The sequence below is a fragment of the Ammodytes marinus genome (genome assembly GCF_949987685.1).
Source record: "Ammodytes marinus genome assembly, chromosome: 13".
Lineage (NCBI taxonomy): Eukaryota > Metazoa > Chordata > Actinopteri > Uranoscopiformes > Ammodytidae > Ammodytes > Ammodytes marinus.
The window spans coordinates 30208968-30223231 of record NC_137217.1 but is presented as its reverse complement, the minus strand read 5'-3'; the positions used below and the strand labels follow the sequence as shown (position 1 = coordinate 30223231).

Sequence of the window (14264 nt, the reverse complement as noted above, 5' to 3'; positions counted from 1 at the left end):
GTGTTCGTCACAGCGCTCCAAATGTTTTCCATTCATCCACCGGCGATGAAATAAATGCCGCGACCGGGAGCGATGGACCTGTCAATCTGATAAACAGTTCACGGAGAGATGGAAAGACCTTGTTGTGTGCTTAAAGCTACGGTGCGTAACTTTTTCCATATGAATTCATGTCTGTTACATTCAAGCCATCGCCAAACGAGTTGACACAAAGTCGATTAAGCCCTATAAACTCCACACTACTCTCTCTGTATTTCTCAGTATGGCAGCGTTTACAAACTGGTGTCAACCCTCCCCCCACCCCCGACACTGCCGCAGGAGCTCAAGAAAAATCCCCAAGAAGCGCCCAAGAAATGTTTCAGTTGTTGATTCTACTGCTAAGAAAAAAACCTGGACGTACAGCAGCAGAAGGAATAAAATCCATGCGTGATCACCCAAAGGCTTAAAGTCGTGTAAACGTGCCAACAAGTGCTGTTGTTGTAATTACTCTGAAAATTCCCAATTGGGGGGGGCAACAGAAAGTCACACGCCCAATAGACACAAGAGCCGTTTGTCTGTTTTTCGTCCCGACACCAGTGGAAAAACTTTGGACTTTGTTGTATTTCTGGAATTTAGTTTGTTTACGTTCACATTGCACGGAGAGAGAGAAAAATGAAACCGCGGGGCAGCACAAACAAGCGTCTCGAGTCGCTTTACGGTAACCTGTCGTCCCGTAAGGTGAAATTTGGGTCTGACTGTAAACCGCTGCTTAACTTAACACATGATGGATTTGTTTACCATTTGGCCCTTCTCTGGTTTACAGCTTTAAAAAAATAAATTAAGCTACGGGCTACAGTGGAGATTTTAAATTCACCGCATAACCCTCTCCAAGCATGAGGAAATACTGGCATTTTTTTTTTGGGGGGTGGGGGTTGTTTGTTTCTTTGATCTGTCCCTGAAATGCAGTATTCTCTTGGAAGTAGAATAGACACAATCCAGCCGTCTCATGCTACTGGAAAATATTTACAATCCTGAATATGTTGCACATCTCCGAGGCAAGCGGCCATATTTACAATCTGGGAGCTTTTGGAGATGAATTGTATTGTGATTATTTTCCAAGTTGTGACATTTATACCGAGCTTTGAACATGTTTAAAGTGGCAGAGTGACAATGTATGTACACATTGAATGTTTGTGTTGAGAGAAAGGCCTTGAATTAGTCTTCTGTCTGCTTTGTTTTGATGCTAATAAGTTGTTTATATAATCGTACAGATATCAGCGAGGGGTTCCAATCTGGACACGGCTTAACCTCACACGACTAGAGGGGAATCTGGGGCTTCTAGTGGGACGACTGTGGCTCAGGTGGTGGAGCGGGTCGGCCAATGATCGAAGGGTTGGCGGTTCGATTCCGGCCCTGCCACCTGTGTCATGGTTGTTGTGTTCCAACCTGTGTGTGAATGTGTATGACTGCTGTATGTTTGAGGTGGTGGTCGAGGGGCCGTTGGCGGGGAATGGCAGCCACGCTTCCGTCAGTCTGCCCCAGGGCAGCTGTGGCTACTATCGTAGTTTACCACCACCAGTATGACTGTGTGTGAATGAATGATACCTGGAACCCTGTAAAGCGCTTTAAATAAAAAAATATGAAATGGGGAGACAGAGAGAGAGAGAGAGAGAGGGGGGGGGGGCGATGACCTGCAGTAAAGGTCCACGGGTCAGATTCGAACCCGCGACCACTGCAACGAAGACCGGAGCCAATATGGTACACGCTCTATCCACTACCAAAATGTTTTATATAAAAGTTAATATAACTTCAATACTACTCACCCCATATTCCTTGGCAGCCATCACTATCTTAAACAGAAAGTCCTCCTCCACAAAGGGCCTGACAGCATCATGTATGAGGACCACTTCAGGCCTCTCCTCCTGCCCCTCCCCTAAGGCCAGGACCCCGTTACATATGGACCTGTGAGGAGAAAAATTAGATCATACGGCAGGTAAGGTAATAATCAAGCAGAGTATGTAATCAAACAACTGAGGCGTCATGTTTAAAAAGAAAAATGAAGGTCCATTCTGATCCAGGCAGCACGTATGCTATCAGGGTGAGAATGGCAAAGGAACAGTACAGAAGTCAGCTCTCTTATTCTGTTACAACCATAGATAGTATATAAAACAACAGCAAAGCATTTAGTTTAACAGGGGGAGGCTCTGAGCACAAGACATTAGAAGAGGTGTAGCCTGTCTGAGAAGCCGTGGAACAAGCACTTGAGGAAACCAACCCTTCAGTTTAGTATTATTATACAATAATGCAATATTTCTCATTACAGACCGGTGGCGCGTGGATCCGCCTGGCACCAAGCGGACCTTCCTGTGATGGAAGCGCTGCACGATGTCCGTCATCACCGCTGTGTTTTCTGTGGCAACCACCACCACAATGCTCTGGATCCACGACACCCTGCACACAAGAAGCAACACATTTTGTTTTATTTTTTTTTTTTTGATTAACCTTTATTTTACCAGGAATATTCTCATTGAGATTCAAAATCCCTTTTTCAAGAGAGTCCTGGCCAAGAAGGAGACAGCATAAAAACATAAAAGTTTCACATTAAAAAACTAAATTTCATACTCAAAATAAAACACAATAATCTGTTTTGTTAACGCAACCTTCGACCCGAAAGCTTCTTATATCGAGGAGTCAGGGCTGAAACTCATCTATTGATTACTCTATTGTGTGTTAATAATAAAGATTATGTCATGAATGCTCATTAAATGTTCCCAGATTGAACAATAGATATGACGTCACATTTGAGCTTTGCTTGGTAAAATAATTATTTAAAAAAAAATATATTGAATTGATATGAGGCATGGATGATCCGATCCAATATCAGGTCTGATATGGCTGCAATACACTAATCGAATATGTAATTATTGTAACAATGAATGAACATTTGATTTAGGGCTTTGGATCGACGTGTATTTCTAGTTGATAACAAAACTGAGCAAAATAAGTCACATCAGTATTGCAATGCATCTGCAAACAATTCAAAACCTCATATCCCTCCTTATGAGTGACAAGGCATTGATTATGGATCTGACCTATGCCCCCCGCCCGCCCCTCCCACCCCTCCTACTCGAGGCCTCCCCCTGTAATCAGCAGGGGCCACACACACACACACACACACACACACACACACACACACACACACACACACACACACACACACACACACACACACACACACACACACACACAGGCAGCATCATCTCCCCCTGCTCTCCCGTCCCAGGATGTTGCTCCGTTCATTTCCTGACAACACGTAAACATGGCAACGGCTCAGAGGAGACACGTGTGATTATAAACACCGGTTGTTATTGTATTGTTGTAATGGAGGTCGGGACGTGATCACTGCTCACTGTAAACATCCACGCTCCATTCACTGCTATATGGAGTCTGGAATCCTAAAGACCTACCTCACCGGTGTATTGAACTCTGAGATCCTATGTAGTATAAATGTGCAAACATTTTAGAAATCGGTTCATCCTAGCCTGAGAAAAGGCAGGAAGAGTGTTTTATGGTCTCACTGTCCAACCCTACATTTTACCAAGTGTGACATTACACATGGTAAAATGTAGGGTTAGGATTATTAACAGGACAGCTGGGCCAAGGGAAGACTGAGGAAAGACTGAGGGAAGAAAAGCCTCATTCAATATATTATAATAGCGATGTTATAATGATAGAACGCTGGTTCCGTATGAGTGAAGTATTCCTTTAAGACAATATTGTTACTCCTCTAGTGATGGAAAAACTAATCAGTCCCCCAGTTACTCATCATCAGTGGAGTAGCGACAATATTTATTTTTGAAAAGTAGTGGAGATAAGTTTAGTATTATTATATTGGGTTTATTGATGCATTATAACTGTCACTTTAATGTTGAAGCTGGCAAACATAGGGCTAATTTGAATTACTTTATTTATAGGCTACTTGCCTTTATCTTTGTTTATAAACTCGTATTTTTAAGAATGGCTATAACCCCTAAGTAGCCTACCTAATAGAAATGTAACTTGGCAGAAAATTTAAAATACTCATGATGTAGCCTTTAAGTTACTTTAATAAATGCAAGTAGCCTACCTACCTTTACTTACTGTAACTACGGTAGCCTACTTGAGTAACTGTAGGCTACTCAGTTACCTTCCACAACTGAAGTACCTACAGTATTTCGTTCTGAAAAAGTGAATTCTCCTATAGGCTACGTCTTTTCCAGTCTTTTTATATACTATCTACGGTCTATTCCCCCCTACCTCTCGAAAGCCTGGATGGTGTAGCTTATGAGCGGCCGCCCCAGAAACGAGCAGAACTGTTTGGGTGTCTTCAGCCCGGTCCTCTCTCCTGTTCCACCGGCAGGGAGGACCACAGACACCGGGAAGTCCACGCTGCGTTCCCCCGCCTGGAGCTCACTATTCCCGGCCTCTTGTGTTGGGAAACCCCCTGGATGAGCGGGCCCCTCTGGATCACATTTATCGCTCTGCATGTTGTTGTGGTTAAACTCCATTAATTGGGGGGTTTTAAGGGGACGGGGGTCACCGCGGGTCAGTCATCACCTTAACCGGGACATTAGCACATGATGGGCGGGGTGGGGGGTGGAAGATAGCAGCAACGTGGACGGAGGTTTTGGAAACAAGTGTCAAGCTGGCAGTTAAAAGGCGGACTTCCGGGGAATGTTTTCAAAATAAACCTCACACTGGTCTAGGTTGTTGTAGTTGTTTTATTTGTAAACCTATTCGGATCAAGTAATATATCTTTTTTATTTGATTGTTTCTAATTATTTCTTCTTCTTTTTTTCACCATAAACAAGTTTCCAACAAAATATCTGCATCAATTCTGCCAAAATGTTTATTGTAAGTGAAAAACATTTGATGAAAGATGTTGTTTGTGTTATTTATTTAAATACAGAATTAAAATGGCAATAATAATGTGACATGTTAATCACGCCCCAATGTCACGACCATGGTGTCATGCATTACTTTGAAATGAAATCCTACTGTAATGCGAATTTGAGCCTTTAAGTTGAACACACAAGGCCTTTTAGGACCTTCCAAGGAAAAATGGGGCTACAAACTTATAGTGAGGTGCTTGGTATTTATTCAGTAAGTAAACTGTTTTTAAATGTCTCATTGTATTTGATACGTGGACCCACAGTCTAAATGTCACTTCAGCAAATGTAAGAGAAGTAAAATTAAAAGTTGAATATCAAAATGTATATTATTTTAATGTCTTCCAGCTATTTAGTTAGCCTGGTCCTACCAGACCATTGTACTTCATTTCATTTGTACAGAAGGGAAATGAAAATTGAGCAGAAGTAGGTAGGCGTGCGGTGCCAGGCTACTATTTAGTTACACAATGTTATAAATGATGGGTAAGTTTCACCAGTACAAAACCCTATAGCCAACATAAGGACTTCAATATTGTCTTGATATAAGTTCCCTGCTATAGATCAAACATCCCTCTACATCAGTTATTATAATAAACCACAAGGTAAAGTCTCCAATGACAACAATGCATGTGATAAAAAGTAATGTTTATTTCATATAAAGTGATTACAAAACCGATTTATGAAAAAGCGTTTCCAGATTCCGCCCACAAGCTGACGCCTAGAATTCATCATACTATATATTGCCACAGAGAATATATTACATCATACATCATAAATCTTACACAGTAACATTTTATACACATGGCCATACTTCAAAAAGGCAAGTAAGAATTTGATATATATACAAGTATGTACAAAGGATCTTTTGGGTGTTGGTTCCTTAAAACGGTTGACTTCAAAATCTCCATCTGCTTATGAAATGAAACGTACAGCTCTGGAAAAAATTAAGGGACCAGTCTGGATTTTTCTTCAATCTTCATCTCTACATTTACTTATTGAAAATGCTCTTAATGACAAAAAATGTATTGGAATTTGGTTGAAATGTTGCCAGTAGTTTATATTAAAAAAACAAAATGTTCATTCTACTCAAACATATGCCTCTAAAGAGTAAAACGAGAGACACTTAACATTTGGAGTGGTCTCTTTTTTTCCAGAGCTGTATGATGAACGCATGCATGTTGGCTACTGTGGACAATGTGGGTCTGCAGAGCTGGACAACCCAATTCAGTTCACACATTATCCCTGCGTTCCAATCCCCATACTTCCATACTATTTAGTATGCCAGAAAAAGCTTTAGGATGTCCCTCTACTTGCACGTTAATTGTAGTATGCTGAAAATACATAAATGCCCCACTAACTCCAATAGCATTTTAGAGTATTCGTCTTTATTCTTGACATTTCTTGACATAATGAAAAATAAATCTTCCTTATCTGATTGTCCCGTGGCCCTAAAACTCTTCTGAACTTTAGAATGTAGTGTAGTAAAAAGAAAGAGTATGTGATTTGGAACGCAGGGTATATCTTCAAAACACATTGATTCAAATGTCAAAAAAATAAGTCCTTATAGCATTAGCGTGGCCCTTTGGAGTTCTCCATCAAAATGAGGAAAGCAGCTTCACCTAAAAAAAATCAAGTCAATGAGACATATTCCACAAAGTTCTTGACGTTGTATCTCAATATGGAAAAGAGACCAAACTCCTGTTAGTTTTACGTGGATTTTAGAGTCTATACATGGGGGCGACTGTGGCTCAGGTGGTAGAGCGGGTCGGCCAGTGATCGAAGTGGTTGGCGGTTCGATCCCCGATCCCCGCCATGTCACTTGTGTCATGGTTGTTGTGTCCTTAGGGCAAGACACTTCACCCACCTTGCCTCGTGTGAATGAATGTCGATAGTTAGCCTGCAATCGGTGTACGAATGAATGTGTGTGAATGGTAACGTGGGAATGGGAACAGGTCTCCCTTGAAAAAAAGAGTCTCCGGTCTCAATGGGATTTACCTGTATAAATAAAGATTATAAAAAAAAAATAAAAAAAAAAAGCTCAGTTCAGTGTCAGTTATCCCCCAGCTGATTCTTGCCCAGCCTCCTCTTGCTCTTGCTCTTATTGTGCTTGTGTAGAATCTGCGGCGGCGACAGGGACGTCTCCTCGAACTTATTGCCCGATTCGTTGTGTTGCCTCGAGTACCGCTTGCACTTGCACGACGTAACCACCGTGATTTTGTACGTTCGAGTGCTCCCGTCCTGACACTGCAGCTGGATGCGTTGGGTGCGTGTTTTGTCGTTGACGCACCGCCAGTCTTGGTTGTTGTTTTGGTTGTTGTTGTTGTTATGGTTGCTGTTGCCGCGCCGACCCCAGAGCTTCCGGCTGTAGGTTCCGCCAATCCAGTTCTGGAGCATGTGCGCGGGCAGACACTCGCCCGTGCACACCAGCTCCTTGATGGGGTTGATGCTGGTGCAGTGGCCGTCCGAGATGTACTTGGTGGAACGCAGCTCCCGGCAGCCGATTTGGCCTCGTTCTGTTTGGGGGGAAGAAACAAGGAGAAGAGAGTAAGATATGGGAAATACAGTTTCTAAAGAGTGTAAGATACAGCTGCAAATAACAACTTATCAACTGTCAGTACATTTTGAAAAGGGTACATTAAATCTATCTATCTATCTATCTATCTATCTATCTATCTATCTATCTATCTATCTATCTATCTATCTATCTATCTATCTATCTATCTATCTATCTATCTATCTATCTATCTATCTATCTATCTATCTATCTATCTATCTATCTATCTATCTATCTAGCTGTCTGTCTGTCTGTCTGTCTGTCTGTCTGTCTGTCTGTCTGTCTGTCTGTCTGTCTGTCTGTCTGTCTGTCTGTCTGTCTGTCTGTCTGTCTGTCTGTCTGTCTGTCTGTCTGTCTGTCTGTCTGTCTGTCTGTCCGTCCGTCCGTCTGTCTGTCTGTCTGTTTTTGTTGATCAGTTTATTGACTCATTGTCGCAGCCTATACTGTTAGTTGTAGTTTGCGGAGAGATTTGAATACAATGTCCTTTGAAAGTTACACATCACAGTAAACCTTCGTCATTATTTCATCATGGCATTGAAAAGTTAATCCATGATAATATCAAATTACTACCCAGCTCTTCACTCTATATACATTATATAAATATGAGACCCTTCACAGCCTTGGGCAGGTTGACCTTTCTCCTTCAAAAAGATATTATAACTTTTTCTTCTTTTTCTTATCAATGTGGCAGGGATTAAACCAGAGTATTTAACATTGTTGCAGGAGCTATACGACTGCAAAAGTATTTTTTCTGCCGCAGGCTATGAACTAACACCGTCCCCCTGCTCCCCTCCACCACTGTAACCCAAGCCCAGGTCCATTCATACATCTCCATACACTTCAGTAATAACCACCCCGCTACTCAACCCCCCCTCTCTCTCAACCTGACAGTGTTTTTGATGAATGAAAAGGGGTGAGGCTCTCTCTCTCTCTCTTTCTTTCTGTGTCTGTCTGTCTGTCTGTCTGTCTGTCTGTCTGTCTGTCTGCCTGTCTTGCTGTCTCTCTCTCACACACACACACACACACACACACACTCTCTCTGTCTGTCTCTCTCTCTCTCTCTCTCTCGCTCTGTCTCTCCCTCTCCCCCTCTCTCTCTCTCCCTCTCTCTCTCTCTCTTCTCTCCTTCACGGTCGGTTGCTATGAAAGCTCAGAGCAATCAGAGGTTTCCTGTTTACGGGAGAACACCTCCATTCAGCTGCACTGACTTAAACCATTGAATTATCCCAATGCAAACAGACATTAGGCCTAGAACACCTTGGTAGAAATGTAAAGAGTTAATCTGATTGATCAAATGTTAAAGACCTACTTCACCGGTGGGAATGTTAAGGTGTATTGAATTCTGAGATCCTATTCAGTATAAATGTGCAATTTTTTTTTAAATCGGTTCATCCTAGCCTGAGAAAAGGCAGAAAGAGTGTTTTATGGTCTCACTGTCTAACCCTACAGTTTCCTTATTGTGACATCACAGTAAGGGTTAGGATTAACAGGACAGCAGGGCCAAGGGAAGAATGAGGGAAGACTGAGGGAAGAAAAACCTCATTCATTATATTATAATAGTTATTTTATAATGATAGAACGCCGGTTCCATATGGGTGAAGTATTCCTTTAAGTTCAAGGAAAAAAACGACAAACACACTACATCAAAGCTTAACATAAATTTTGCAATGAAATCATCAATGCAAACTGAACATCAATAAATGTCTCCAAACATAATGTAAGTTGAATTCTAAATTAATACACAAAACATATTAGACATATTAGTTGCACGCTTTAGGCTAAGGGGAGGGGGGGGGGGGAACTCAAACTATTTTTAGGTTTTCAAGATGCAATAGGATACTCCAGTGACTATAAATAAAAGGTTTGTGTTTGTATGTGACTGTAATAGACTGTGATAGTGAATATTTTGGTTCAAAATAAAGTTTAGTTTATGTTCTTGCCCCCTTGTGGCTAGACCCTAGAAAGCCTTCCCACGTTCTCCCTGCCACAGACAGACAGCCAGGTGTGTGTGTGTGTGTGTGTGTGTGTGTGTGTGTGTGTGTGTGTGAGAGAGAGCGAGAGAGAGAGAGAGAGAGTGTGAGAGAAGGAGAGAGAGAGTGTGTGTGTGTGTGTGTGTGTGTGTGTGTGTGCGTGTGTGCGTGCGTGTGTGTGTGTGTGTGTGTGCTTGTGTGTGTGTATGTGTGTGTGTGTGTGTGTGTGTGTGTGTGTGTGTGCGTGTGTGTGTGTGTGTGCTTTATTGAGTGTTGCATCTGCCGGGAGTCATGACTACAGTACCAACAGAGACGAACAATCTCAATTATCCTTTTATAACGTTCCTACGGTAACGGTTAACCACCACAGTGCAAGTCTGTGCAAAACTCTACCATTCGTTTGCAGGAACCATAAAGTACTAATTTACTCAATCTACAACTGCAGGGTTTGTTGTGTCACAGGCAAATACCAGCTGTAAATTCTTGTCGGTGTATCTCAATATCAAAAGAGACCAGATTTTGTAGAAAGTAATTATAATATCCATAAGTACGTTTAATTTAGTGCATAATAGCTGAAAAAAATGTTTTGAATTATTATTTTTTCCCTTAGAAAGGGTCTCATATATATCCATATTTCTGCATATTTTGGACCGAGGCCTAGTGCCGCCATCTTGAAAGTGTCATAGTTGGAATGTCATCAGGTGCATTGTTTAAAATTTAGAATTGTTCTTGTCCTTGAAGGCCACTGTAGCTTCTGTTATTATTCGAAAGGGTTGGGGTTACCCAGGGACAAGGCCGGATTATCCATATAAAGAATCGGGCGAGTGCCCTGGGGCACCAGCCAAATATAGCCATTAGGGGGGCACCAAATGATCAGGACAATGATTAGACCCTAAACATTTTTTTCTAATTGTATATCGGCCATATACTGGAAGATACACAAACATGTACAAAATGAACCATTGTAAAGATTATTAATGAGAAAAATTATTATTATTTTGACTTGGGTGTAAGCAAAGTGCCCCCCTCCCCCATCATGGACCAGTCCACAATGACACGGCGGCAGCGGCGCCAAACCGCGCCAAATTTATGTAAACAAAAGCCTCGGATCAAAATGTTCCTTCAGTCGGAAGTTTTTTTTTGCCAGCAAGAAATGGAGGAATAAGTTATAAAAGGTAAGGCTTATCGGCCATTATTTCTATCTGCTAATGTGTAGCTGTGGTGAGTTTATAAGCCGATGTGACGCCACAAGGTATGGACAGGTGCAAAGAGAGAGACACTAGGCTCATTAGAGCCCAGTTGCGGCTCGACAGTAGCCGAGTGCAGACAGGGGAGTGAGCAAAAAGCCTGACTGAAACCCGACAGCTCCGAGTTGGCTAGACTTGCATGTGCCGTCGGAAGTAGCGTCTTTATTGCGGATGCAGTTAGTTTTCTAGTATTATTTTGAAGGCCTATTAGAAACATATTCGTAGAAGAGCTACACATAGCCTACTACAATCGATTAGAAGCAGAATATGAAACCAGGAGTAACAATTCAAAAGCGAGGGACATTTTCTAAACAAGAAACGAGATATATCCCCATTCCCCACACATCTTTCTTGTTATTTCACGAGATAAGTCTACTTTTAAGTGATAAAACAATACTTTTCGATCCAAATAAAGGAGGTTTAGTATTTCTCCCTTTGCATAACAAATATGATAGGCCTAAAGAAAGTTAAAGTAGGTTAAATTTCAATACAGAGTAATTTCAGTAATAAGAATGTAACGTTGATGAAGTGTAGGCTATACAAGGCCTAATAAAACATCCCTTTTTTTAGAGATGAACATGATGAACTTTATTATGCTGATGTCTAACATTTAACATAGCCTACTACAATTCCCAGAGACCATTTAGATCAACGTCAATTAGGCTATGATGGTATGGTATAAAGATATCACTTCACTACAAAGTAATGTGACTCTAGGTTGTCTTCACTTTTAAATAAATCTATGCAGGAGAGTTAAACCTGCATGCTAATTATTTTCTTTGTATGCCCTAAGGTCATTTATTATGGAAATATTTATATTCATCATGACGTGTTGCATGGTGATGGGTGTTGCATTCTGATTTGAGCATCAGTTCAAGGCTAGTATGAGACTCCTGTCAGTGTCAAGATTTTTGGTTGGATCTAAATGTTTCTGTAGTAGTCTATGTGTGGTGAGTCTGTACTTGTCTTTAGCTACACTTTCCTGTAAATCTGTGGCCTTAATGCCATAGTACATTTTAAAATGTTGTGTAAAGTTGAAGGACAGGGGCATTTCATGTGAAGTCACCCTGGGGCACCCAAAGGGGTTAATCCGGGCCTGCCCAGGGAGTGTTGCATTCTAGAACTTTCTAGAACTTTCTTGATGATGTCATATTACACACTGCACCTTTAAGTTTTACGTGGATTTTAGAGTCTATACATAAGAGATTCAAAGTCTTTATTGGCATGTGCACAATGAGTAAGTAGAAGTGTTTTGATGACATGTGACGTCAACGGTCTCATTCATGAACGTGTGAATGATGATGCCATGGTGATGGGATTAAATGCCTGATTAAAAGGTCATTCATTATGCTCTTTGATATGTAGATGTTAAGAGAAAAAGAGCAAAATTAGCCTCTTGATCACTTTGTCAAGAGTGATTGGCTGCAAACCAAGACACTCAATTCAGAAAGAAAATCAAATAAAGTGTAAGTTAAGGAGGTGGAAATAGGAAATGGCACAACACGAGTAATTCACGTTTTGCACTTTTAACTGTTGCACTTTTTCCTACAAAGCACTTTGGCAGTCTTTATACTCTTCCGATTTCATTTGTTTGCATGACTTTTTTTAAGTGAAGCGATTTGAATCTGCTTCGTGGAATGTGCTATATCAGTTGCCCATAGCCTTCACTGCAAGTTGTATTGTCCCATCTGGTAGGAATCTAGGGCTACATTTCTTAGAGCATGGGTGATTAGACAGTTTAACGTCATGCAAAGAAACCCACTTCAACAATACAACCAGAACCAGAAAGTAAAAGGAAAGACAAACCCTTCCGCAGAAGAAGTGACTGAAAAAAGTTCAGCAAGGTCCACTGTCACTCTAAGTCTAATGCTGCCATACCACATGTAGTTAAATTCCCTGTACAGATTATGAAAAGAAGCCCTGTACCAGTCAGGGATATAGTGTATCCCCTGGACCTGGTCTTCCCTCCACAAGTTAACAAGAAAACGAAAGGAAAAAAGACTAATCTTCTGCAACAGTGACTGAAACATTAAGTTCAACAATGTCCCAGTAACTCAGTCTAGAGCAGCACACACACACACACACACACACACACACACACACACACACACACACACACACACACACACACACACACACACACACACACACACACTACGATAAGAACCCTGACCGCCCTAAGTGATCAAGCATCCTCCAGTCCAACTTTCTCATTTGTTACTCATGCATCTTGGCTTCTGCATTAACTTCATAAAGTATGTGATTGGACAGTTTAACCTCACGCAAACAAGCCCACGTTAACAATAAAACCAGAAATGTCATATATAGCCTGCAATACAATACAGATTATGATAAGAAGCCCTGACCGCCCAGTTAGTCTAGAGCTCCACACACACACACACACACACACACACACACACACACACACACACACACACACACACACACACACACACACACACACACACACACACACACACACACACACTATGAGAAGAAGCCCTGATCGCCGAACTAGTAACAAAACATCCTCCAGTCCAGTCCAACTCACCTCCTCTGTCCTGCGTCGCGCTCGCCTCTCCTCTCCCTCCGTTCCTCGCCCGGTTCATCGTCACGTTGTTCTGGACCTCCGGTACCGGCACCGGGGCGCTCACGTGCGGGTACAGCAGCTCCGTGGCGCCGTTCTTGTAACCATGGCTACTCCTCAGCAGGATGCAAAGTAGAACCAGGGACTGACACGACTCTGACGCGCTCAGATGCATGGTTAGGTTATTTCTTGCGGATGCGGATAATAGTGTGTGTGTGTCTGTCTGTCTCTCTCTCTCTGTCGCTCTCTCTCTCTCTCTCTCTCTCTCTCTCTCTCTCTCTCTCTCTCTCTCTCTCTCTCACTGTCTGTCTGTCTCGGTTTCTTCAATGCGGAAAATAGTGTGTAGGATATTAGGGTGAGATGTAGATCCGACTAGGTGTAGACTGAGTTGGTTGATACACATGTGAGATCCAGGGTTTTTATACAGCCTGAGCGTCTCGCTTTTGGCAGCTACTCAGGTGCGTCTCTGGTGCGATGTTCTGATTGGTCCCCACGAATTTACACAAAAAAATAATGATAATAACCACGCCCACTGGTTTTATTGTGGAGAGTTTAACATGAGAATGATGCAGACAGAGGATTCCTGCAGCAGTGTTGTTGATGGGTCATTGGCACAGACAGTGACTCGTGGGTTCTGGTTTGGTTTGGTTATATTTAAACCTGCAGTGTGTAGAATTTTGGGTTTTATTTCCTAGCAGATTTTGTAGAAAGTAATTATAATATCCATAAGTACATTTAATTTAGTGCATAATAGCTGAATTTTTTTTTTATTATTATTTTTTCCCTTAGAAAGGGTCTCATATATGTCCTTATTTCTGCATATTTTGGAACAAGGCCTAGTGCCGCCATCTTGAAAGTGTCATAGTTGGAATGTCATCAGGTGCATTGTTTAAAATTTAGAATTGTTCTTGTCCTTGAAGGCCACTGTAGCTTCTGTTATTATTCGAAAGGGTTGGGGTTACCCAGGGAGTGTTGCATTCTAGAACTTTGTAGAACTTTCTT

General features: G+C 41.7%; 2 protein-coding genes across 3 annotated transcripts in view; both read right to left on the bottom strand.

Moving 5' to 3' along the window:
- Positions 1 to 4588, bottom strand: part of crppa (CDP-L-ribitol pyrophosphorylase A) — a 66324-nt gene extending 61736 nt beyond the window's left edge. For both annotated transcript variants that reach the window (XM_080039404.1, XM_080039405.1), the window contains exons 1-3: positions 4273 to 4588; positions 2302 to 2427; positions 1800 to 1938 (exon numbers count right to left, since the gene is read on the bottom strand). In XM_080039404.1, coding sequence (XP_079895530.1) covers positions 1800 to 1938; positions 2302 to 2427; positions 4273 to 4523 — 516 coding nt within the window. In that variant the 5' untranslated portion in view covers positions 4524 to 4588. The remainder of the gene's footprint in view (positions 1 to 1799; positions 1939 to 2301; positions 2428 to 4272) is intronic.
- A 967-nt stretch (positions 4589 to 5555) lies between these two features.
- Positions 5556 to 13629, bottom strand: sostdc1a (sclerostin domain containing 1a). The gene is made up of 2 exons (XM_080039330.1): positions 13227 to 13629; positions 5556 to 7417 (listed from the first exon to the last, which is right to left on the bottom strand). Exons 1-2 carry the CDS (start codon positions 13435 to 13437, stop codon positions 6954 to 6956), a joined length of 675 nt encoding a protein of 224 aa, XP_079895456.1. The 5' UTR covers positions 13438 to 13629; the 3' UTR covers positions 5556 to 6953.
- Between the last annotated feature and the right edge of the window lie 635 nt (positions 13630 to 14264).